The following is a 10,107-nucleotide window of genomic DNA, read 5'->3' as shown; positions in this document are numbered from 1 at the left end:
CACATTGATTTCTAAGATACATATACGTACGCAATGTAAGGGTTTACGAAGAGTGAAGATGAGCTGTTCCTCTTGGCTTACGCGAAAGTCTTGGCTTATTTCCTGGCTGGCGCGAGGGTGGCCGCGTAATGAGGTGCCGAACCCCTCTTATCTGACTAAATGGAGCCTGACAGATCAGCCGGACAAGGAACTCCCACAAGACGACACTCGACGGCGAATTTTCTTCCGCTTTGGCATTTAATCCCTTCGCGTGAAGCTAAGAAATGCTAGAAAACGCAAAGGTTACACCTATGTAGGAGAAATATTGCCTTATATCTGTAAGGGTACCTAATATTTGAAAATAAAAGCCCTAGCAAGGTTCATGGGCGATTGAAGTTATTGATACATGGAAAGACAATTATATTGATGTGCGTGAATATTGTTGAAAAAAGTAAAGAAAAGTCGAAACCATTGCCAAACGAACAAGGCTTAAATTATAAGTGACGATCATTTGGTGCGAATCAACTACCGTCATCTAGGACGTTTTTGAATAGACCAATTGTTAAAGCTGACCTAACGACCATAAGAATAATCTTTAAATTGTTACAGATGAAATAAGAGTTAACCCTAAAAACACTGACTTGCGTTAACTTTATTTTAAAAGCACAACGAAAAGGTAGAAATTCTTAGAAACTGCCAAGAACTTTATTTTAAAAGCACAATGAAAAGGTATAAATTCTTAAAAACTGGCCAGAACTTTATTTTTAAAGCACCACCAAAAGAAATAAATTCTTAGAAACTGGCAAGAACTTTATTCTAAAAGCACAACCAAATGATATAAATTCTTACCAACCTCCAAGAGCTTTATTTTAAAAGCACAACCAAAAGGTAGAAATTCTTAGAAACTGGCCAGAACTTTATTTTTAAAGCACAACCAAAATAAATAAATTCTTAGAAACTGGCAAGAACTTCATTCTAAAAGCACAACCAAATGATATAAATTCTTACCAACCTCCAAGAGCTTTATTTTAAAAGCACAACCAAAAGGTAGAAATTCTTAGAAACTGGCCAGAACTTTATTTTTAAAGCACAACCAAAATAAATGATTTCTTAGAAACTGGCAAGAACTTTATTCTAAAAGCACAACCAAATGATATAAATTCTTACCAACCTCCAAGAGCTTTATTTTAAAAGCACAACCAAAAGGTAGAAATTCTTAGAAATTGGCAAAAACTTTATTCTTAAAGCATACCCATTTCTGAAAATTGTGAGAAATAACAATTTACGTAAAGAATGAGGCACGATCTTAGCAATAAACTTTATTTGACATGTCAAACAATTCTAATACTGTACAAAAGAGGGGGATTTCAATTACTATAGGTTTGTTCTACTACCTTTTATAATTTGATCATAATTGGCTCGAATATTTCTAATAACAACGTAACTACTAGCTCGAGAATGTATTTACACTGAGGTTATTGGGAAACAGAGTTGAAATTTGAGCTTCCCTCCGTGAAAGGGTTATGGTTAACCGTGAACACCTTGAAGCAAAACATCTAACGAATCAAATCAAGATAATTGGACTTGGAACGCCAAACGGCCAAAAGTTAGAATGAAAATTCTTTCAATGGAATCTAATTTAAAAAGGTCAACGATGGCCCAAATTCCGAGAGAGACTCGAGATATATTCAAGATGTTCTCTATAGATGTTCACCGAATGTGGACTTTCGTTAATATTGAAATGTAAGGCTCATTTTTTACACGCTAAGGAGTTTAAAAATTGTACATTCGGTCCTATCGTCTATGAACTATTTACAATACGCCATTGCCCAATACATATTTTTCCGAACCCGTTTCCACGCGAAACGTTTTGATTGTGTCCGATGTAGTGACGTCGGCAAGCAGCCGTGTTATTTTTATCGCCTCTATATATATTTTAATATATAATATATTTTTAGTTTGTAAGCCACGAGAATAACTATAACCTAACTTCGATATTTACACTATAAAAGTGTCGTAGAAGACGATCAAATTGTAATAACGTTACCTTATTTGTCTTTAACTATGCGTTAAAATATTAGCAAATAACGATATATTCTTCCGACTGCGCATTGTCACAAAATTATCTCGACAAAAAGAAATTCGAGTATAAAAACCGCTTTGTGTATTTTCATATTTATACTTCGGAAAACTGAAAAATTCAAGTCAAATTATTCGCTAATATTTTAATTTATTACCCGTAACGTTATAACCCTTAAAGACATCTTCACGCGCGTTTCTAATGATATATATTCTTTTACAATCGAAAGCTAAGTCTAGGATTTGTTACGAGGACAATTTATCCTTTCACCTTTATTGAGAGTCAATTGAATTTTTTTAATTGTTTTTAGTAATTAGAGGAAATTTTGTTATGATATGTGTTCAACGTAAAACGTTCGACTGAGCACCATTCTATCAGCACATTGTGGGGATTTTTAAATAATTTTAAAATTTGCTTGAAATTTGCATCGAAAGCCATTTAATTTAAACACACGATGGTATAATTAGTGACTCTTCTTTAGATTATTCGCGACTCGAAGCTAATGTACTTAGAAATATTTTTTTGGAAGACTAAGTTTGCCAATTTTTTGCGATACTTGTGATGCCGAGTCTACCACATACACGCGGCGAATAACTACGTAATTTTCTTAAAAGGGCATAGGCCTATATTTTTAATCTAATTTCGGTATAAAACAGTTTTTTATTTAACCCTGCATAACCTCAAAAACCGTCTAACACGGTTTGGTATTTCATTAATTTTAAAATTGTTTACAGTTAGCTATAATTTCTCGTGTCTACCAGTTTTTTTATAAGGTTCTATATATATCTTCATACGCGATATTATTTATACATTATTTATACAGTATAACAAAAACCGATCGCGTGATTGGCGCGTCGGTAGTTTAAATCGTTCGATGAAAGCGCGGGAACACCACCGTCAAGATGACCTTCAACCGCAGCTTCAAGGTCGTGGAAGAATTCGATGTCCCCGCTCTCCAATCGGGAGGAACGAATGCGGAGATGAGACTGCTCTCCTATTGGATGAGGTTCAGCTCGGGCAACGATCTCGCGTTGGAGAGCCAATCGTAGCGCTGCTGCTGCGGCAATTGTCATACTTGCGTGTGGGTGTTGGTGGGTGCGGGTTCCGATAGGCCGTCGACCGTGATCATGTGAGCAGCCGGGGCGTAGAACTGCAGGGTGGAAAGAAAATGGATTCCAAAATGATCCCCACTGAGATGTCACGACTTTTTACCCCATCAGCTGTTAACGGAACGAAAAAACGGCAACTACGTCTACTCAAATATATCTACTACCATCGCAAAGCCTTAGGGGCTTTTACGTTACACGTAGTAGGAAATACACTAAATGCCATAAAAACAAGAAAAATTGAAACTAAAAAGGAAATTAAAGTCTAAGAAGGAAATTAATGAAATAAAAATTAACTTTCAACGGAAGAAACAACGAAGGATTTTAACAGTATCCCCCGATACTTTGTTATTGAGTTTTTTAGGGAATCGCGTACGGGAGCCACATGCATCGGATACTTCCTAATATGAAAAACCGAATTATTTTTTAACAAATACAACCCAGAGCTTAATAGGGAAAGAAAATGGTGTTGGGGCTATAGGCCATACTGCCATCTACATGCGAATTAGGGAACGCGGATTTCTAGAGATTGGAAAACGTGGAAAGATTTGAGTTACGTGTGAAAAGAGTGCGTGACGCTGATGGATGAATTTTAGAGAGAGAGGCGAGTGATTGTTTTAGAGAGTGTGGGCATTTGCGCCTTTGGTTGGATAGTCACGACGCCAAGTCACTCAAGAGCCAGGCAAAAATTAGAACGATCACGCGCATCGTCCTAAAAATCGACGGACATAAAAAACAACGTGTTTTTCGGAAGGAGACGTCGAGGTTCGGGGAAAAGGTGGACCAATTAAAAGAAAGACAGGGTCAAAATGGAGAAAGAAAAATCCAACAGAATGTGTACCACTTAAACAGAGCCAGTCCGTACCCTTCCACGTTCGCCTTCGGGACATCCCGTGAAAGACATCCTCATCTTCGCTTTCATCGCGTCATACAGGGTCAGCTGACAAAACACAAACACGAATCGCTATAATTAGAGCCTCATACGATACTAACAAAGGAGACATCCCGAAGTGTAACCCACCGATTTTGTTCAAACTCAGGGGATTGGTAGACCTTCATGTATCATGAAAAATCCTAAAGGGAATTTATTCAATGGGCAACCGTTTTTCCATGGCAACGAAAAATGTTTTTGACAACAACAAATGGAAATTTTCCCATTGAAAATAACATGGGATTCTGACCGATTCCTAGGGGCCCCCCTGTGAAAAATTTTAACAAATTTCAAAATTTCGAAAATGCCAAAAAAAAGAAAAAATAAATAAAAATTGACAATAAAAACATCAAAATTGATCAACTTTTGATCAATTTGAGTTCAAAATCCCATGTTATTTTCAATGGGAAAATTTTATATTTTGTATTGTCAAAAACATTTTTCGTTGCCATGGCAAAACGGTTGCCCATTGAATAAATTCCCTTTAGGACTTTTCATCATACATGAACGTCTACCAATCCCCCGAGTTTGAGCAAAATCGGTGGGTTACACTTCGGGATGTCTCCTTGTTAGTCGAAAAGTGCAAAACGTCGCCGTTAAAACAAAACCACGTATTTTTTGCAGGGACTTGTGAAATTGCGTGTTAGGTTTTTACACGCGAGTTAATTTTATAGTTAAATAATTTCGTTTCAATATTGAATTTGAGGATTTTAATTTAAAAATATTTTGCTAAAGGGGAATTTTTAGAGATACGTGGTCTCGCGTCATGAAGTGAGATAGCAGCTGAAAATAAGCGAGATACGTGCTTTTGCGCGAAATGCGTTGTGAATATGAAAGATACGTTTAAATATTTTCTCCATTTTAAAAAAATCCAATTGCAACCTATTAATGTTTTTAATGTTATATACGTAAATTGAGGTGTAGAATCTAAATATGTCAATTTTGACAAAATCACGTATCTCAAGTTACATGGTTTTGTTTTAACGGTGACGAAATATTAAATCGATCGAAAAATATCTTGAAATATCTGTTTTTTTAAAAAACGTCTTCAAATAAATGGTGACATCAACTATACTTCAATTCTTCCCTCTTAAATCTTTGAACTTAATGGCATATAGGAGCAACAAACACAGCACCACTCACAAGGAGAACGCAACCCGTCAAAAGTCGTGCATTTTCTCACGTACATTTTTCATTAGTTAGACGCTTTAGCGCCTGCTGCCGTCGGAAGGGGAAAAGTCGGAAATTGTCTTCCCCCCGCCCGTAAAATGCTCAGCATAAAAGTTTGTCCAATGAAATTTGTACACAACACTGCGTTAGCGTGTTCAAAGGCTAGCTCCTCGATGGCATTTTCTAGACTATATTTTTACATATATATTCTAATTCTTATGGAAATTAATTAATAAATTGTGGTAAACTTATTTACTGCTTAATGTATCGGGCTAAAAGCGAACTGTGAACCAAAAAAATTATTGAGATAGTATAATTTATTAATACTTTTCAAATTAATTATATTTTGAATTTTATACTGTTTTCTAAAATCTCATTAATAATTCTGAACACAGAAACAACGAAATTTTCTCGCGCACAAGTGTTACAAAGTTTATTAAAATACCCGACCGTGGTTTTTTCATAAATTAAGGGGATTTTTAATATACCTAAAAGCAAAAGTGACATAATTACCAAAAGTGTGACAATCCCTGTACTTTCGTATGTTAAAGGTTTATTGAATGCTCGACTCGAGATCGACCACATAAAAGACTATTTATTGTCGCCTTTCTGGATCTTTTTTTAGTCTATGGTATTATATCGTAGGTAGATGGCGATAGCATCTCCACAGAACGACGAAAAATCAAAAAATACACTAACTTTGACCAGTGCTACTTAGTTCCTCCGTTCCTCACTACGAGGCGTTATTTGTGGGTTTTAACTTCCTTCCCTCCCCAAGGCATACTTTCCCTTCTCAACTTCCAACTTGTATTTCGCTCGTAACATTCATTAAGAAATAGGTCCGACTGACACACTTTTGGGCAATTATGTCATTTTTGCTAAAAGTAAAAGGGCATAGAGAAAAAGTGAAAGAGGTTGAGGAGTTACCTTGGATCTTGAGGCTTCCGCTCTGGCTTTTAAGCAAAATTCTAAAAGAGCTACTATCATCGACAAAACTAAGCCACCGATCAAAATATAGAAGCATCCAGCGACGTTGCTTAGATTGAGCTCCGTATGAGGGGTCTCCTACGCAACGAAAAACCACAAATCAATTTCCACCTCCAGCACCCGGGCCGAGTGATGCCTTACCTTACTATCACCTGATTTACATTCACTACGATCGTACCACCATTTATTTTCTAAACGGGCTAAGTCACCCTTTTCCTTCATCGACAGAACAGCTAAGTTTAGTGGTTCCCTGCAAAAGAACGAAATGTTCTACGATATGTCTAGTAAAGGGGAAGAGTACTATATCCCTTGCCTCGAGTAGTCTTAGTTCAAGTAAAACGTTTTCTATAAGAGAGTGATTTATGTCAAGATTGTCTTGTTTATTTTACTTATTATTATAAAAAGATTCTTATAGGATAAACGTTTTGAAGGTCGTCATTTTCAAGGTCAAGATTGTCGTTTAATAAAGTCAGCCATTTTGGTGCTTGAAATAGGTTTGACAATTATAAAGGTAAAAGTTAAATAGTTATAACGGTTAAAGGAAACCACTCTCTGACAAATGAAGCTGCAATTAGCCTTTTAAGTTTACATAGAGACATCCGGCGTCCAACTCCAGAAGCTTATAAACTGCTGGATTTTCGTCTGCTAAGCTGTCACTTTGTACTTACCCATTTATCACCTGTTTAGCAGATGCAAATCAAACAGGTTATAAGCTTCTGGCTATACTCCCCATGTTGGAGGCATTTTCCTTATGAAGTTACATTTTGACCTCGAACTTGAAATTTTGCGCGCTCCTAGGCCGAAAACTAAACGTTTTTGTTTCTATTAAAGCATTTTTTATAAATAGAAATAGCTATACCCACAATTCCCAAGTGCAATTTATCGCGTCAAAAGACGGGGATGGAAATTAGCTTTTATTGGACCCGATTTTCTCATCATTTTCATAGGGAAAACGCTCACCGATTCTGAGCGCTATTTCGATAACTTCGCTTAATTTACTTCTGGTTCTACTTGAACTAAAAATCAGTTTTAGAGTACTCTTTTGAGGTATTTGTCAGGTGGCAACCAACCTTAAGCTAGAACCTAAAGGCGTGGCCACTCCGTAACCTTTCGCATCAAGATTGCGACCCACTTTCATGGTGTCGCACGGTTGCCTTTCGTTTATGTAATCATTCTTCGTAGATTCTATAAGAAAGGCATATTTCCCTTTGGATTCTCGGACTCGGTTTATTCCGTCTTCATACGAAGATACAAAAACGTGAGACTTAGAATTCATAAATTCCCACATGCGCGCGTAAACGGCGATCCTGGAACGCTGCAATTTCAAATTCAAGTCATTAGGCGTAAAATTATTCAATATGTTAACTTCGCCTCTAATATAGTTCCAACTTTGTCTAACCGATAGCGATCGAATTTGTAATAACCGCGTTCATACTAGACACTTTGGAACCGTTTTAAAACGGTTTCGAAAGTACAAATTGTAAAATTTTTGTGTCGAATGTATTTATCGTACGACAATTAATACAGTTGACACCGAAAATGTTCAATTTTAGCTTTCGAAACTGTTTAAAAACGGTTCCAAAGTGTCTAGTGTGAACTCGGCTAATGAGTAATTGATATCGATAGATTTGTTTAAGAAATCTCTCATAAGAAAGTATTCATCTTGCTATTCTGCAAAATGTTATTGGCTTGAAAAAATGTACCCGAGCAAAATCCCCCTAATTTTTCTAACTACATTTTGGAATACAAAATTGAGAGGCTCGAAATACCTAACATAATAGACGGGTTAAGCCATCATCTTGAAAACGTGAGCCGGGGAACTTGTAGCTGAATGTATATTATACACAATGAATCTACAAGTTCCTCCGTTCACGTTTTCAAAGGGTGGCTTAGCTTGTCTACTATTTTTCTAAAACTATTACAGACCAAAATATGATTTACAAATAAGTAAGTAATTTTTACAGTTTAAATTTACGGTCCCATTGACAAGAGCTAATAACTAATAATCAGCTAGCTAGGCTAATACCCAAGGCGCCACCTTAGGCCCGGTCATCGAGCGACTTTTAATGCCTTCAAACAGGTGACTGGGTTACATTGCGTAGGAGGGTGGTGGCAAGCCCTTCATGCCACGCGAGCCAACAGCTTTGAGGCTGAGAAAACGCGTGTTTCATTTTGGTGGTCTAGAGGGAATAATTAATATTTAGTCTCATAGATATAATCTGGAAATAGCTTAGAGGCAAAGTGATTGCAGAATGGGACATCAGGCTCACCCTGAAAAACTCTTGCGTCGACGAATGGAGTAGCGTTCCATACTCCACTTCCGTCTGTTTGGCCAAGTCATCAGCCGAATTGATGGGTGCCACCATTCTCTCGACCGTCAAAAAGGCGGCCAAGTTGGCAGTATACGAAGATATGATGATTAAAGTAAAGAACCACCATACGCTACCCACTATTCGTCCGGCGAATGACCTGTACGTGAAATGGCGACAAAATCGGCATGGATAAATAGCGGAAAAAATACCCTAGCGTCCAACGGACCAAAAGACATTTAAATAATTCCTTTGTCACGTGTACGATATGTTAATGTAGGTATATTTTTGAAGCAAATTTTCGATAATAACCACATATTTCACTCTCCCTATAAGGGCCAAATTCCGCAACCCAAAAAATGAGCACGAATTTTCCTCGACCACCTTGGGCCACCGGGACGTCAGCAAGTAACAGGGCCGTGACCTCTGCCCCTTCACTTTTACGAATGAACCCTAATAAATCCTCGGAGGTGGAATAATGTCTCAAATTTATTTAACTTTAACCAATCCAAACCCTAACAAATGATAAACGCAACTTCGAACGAATATATTGCGTTTTATATACCACTCGTAATTAGTCCTAAAAAGTGTCGACGAAAAAAATCATAAATATTGACGAAAAAATGATTCGCGGAAAACGTCATGCTAACCCCGACTTCTAACGCTATTTATCGTAAGACTAGGAATTCGAGCTAAAATTAATATTAAAATGGAAATTTCAGCTTTCTCGGAAATGAATTTACCTTCAATAATTAATGTAATTTAACTCGCATTATTAATTAAGCTGTTTTGTAATTCTCGGTTTAGCCACTAGAGACGGCCTACAACGTTAGTAATCAATAATCTGGAGTGAAACAGTGCGGGGAGCCCCCACCGCAGGCCTCTTTCGAAAAATCAATTCCAAGTAAACTTTCTCGCGGAGCAAAAAATCAAATAAACTCGTAATCTGCTTTGACCGAAATAAAGTATTTTCTAACCGCGAGGGCTCTTCTAAATATAAGGAACAAAAAGTGTTTATTTGGGCGATGCTAAGACATAACGGGGAATTCGTGTGGCGTGAAATTCTGGAGTGGTTAAAGTGGTGCATTGGGTTCGAAGCCAACGGCAACCCTGCGTGGCCTTCGGTGGTAATTTAAACACTTCGGCTGCCCCATGGCAAAACCTTGTAACCAACAAATTTTTGAAAAATTAGATTTTTACGTATCAGTATTACTAAGGCATGTACAAAAGTACTGTAAAAGTTTTAGGTAAAAGTCATAAATATTTTAATATTTATGACTTAAAAAATGGTTTTGGATTTTATAATTTTCGCATTAAAAACCACGTTAAAATCTTATAACTTAGGTTTTGAAAAAGTCAAATATCTCAAAATTACGTTCGTGTTGGTTAAAAGGTTTTGCCATGGGACAGCCGACTTGGATTGACTTCCAATAGGGTAGGGTGACGTATATCAATTTTGAATTTTCCATTTTGACAAAGGCAATGAGTTCTAGGGTTTTACTACACTTTGAGAAAATAGCTGGCTATGAAAGTTCGTAAAAACTT

At 36.9% G+C, this 10,107-nt stretch overlaps 1 protein-coding gene across 5 annotated transcripts in view; it reads right to left on the bottom strand.

The window, feature by feature from the left end:
- Positions 1-1,367: 1,367 nt before the first annotated feature.
- Positions 1,368-10,107, bottom strand: part of LOC149943513 (glutamate receptor 1-like) — a 99,217-nt gene continuing 90,477 nt past the window's right edge. For 2 of the 5 annotated variants that reach the window (XM_090174631.1, XM_090174635.1), the window contains exons 10-15: positions 8,524-8,722; positions 7,324-7,568; positions 6,395-6,503; positions 6,194-6,331; positions 4,031-4,105; positions 1,368-3,209 (exon numbers count right to left, since the gene is read on the bottom strand). In XM_090174631.1, the coding sequence (XP_090030757.1) occupies positions 3,129-3,209; positions 4,031-4,105; positions 6,194-6,331; positions 6,395-6,503; positions 7,324-7,568; positions 8,524-8,722 (847 nt within the window). In that variant the 3' untranslated portion in view covers positions 1,368-3,128. Of the gene's footprint in view, positions 3,280-3,722; positions 3,878-4,006; positions 4,106-6,193; positions 6,332-6,394; positions 6,504-7,323; positions 7,569-8,523; positions 8,723-10,107 lie in introns of all 5 variants that reach the window. The other 3 variants (XR_016480824.1, XM_090174632.1, XM_090174634.1) reach the window with 3 other exon arrangements.

Source organism: Leiobunum rupestre, chromosome 5, assembly GCF_980474605.1.
Source record: "Leiobunum rupestre chromosome 5, qqLeiRupe1.1.hap1, whole genome shotgun sequence".
Taxonomy (NCBI): Eukaryota; Metazoa; Arthropoda; class Arachnida; order Opiliones; family Sclerosomatidae; genus Leiobunum; species Leiobunum rupestre.
This window is presented reverse-complemented; position numbering and strand designations above follow the sequence as displayed.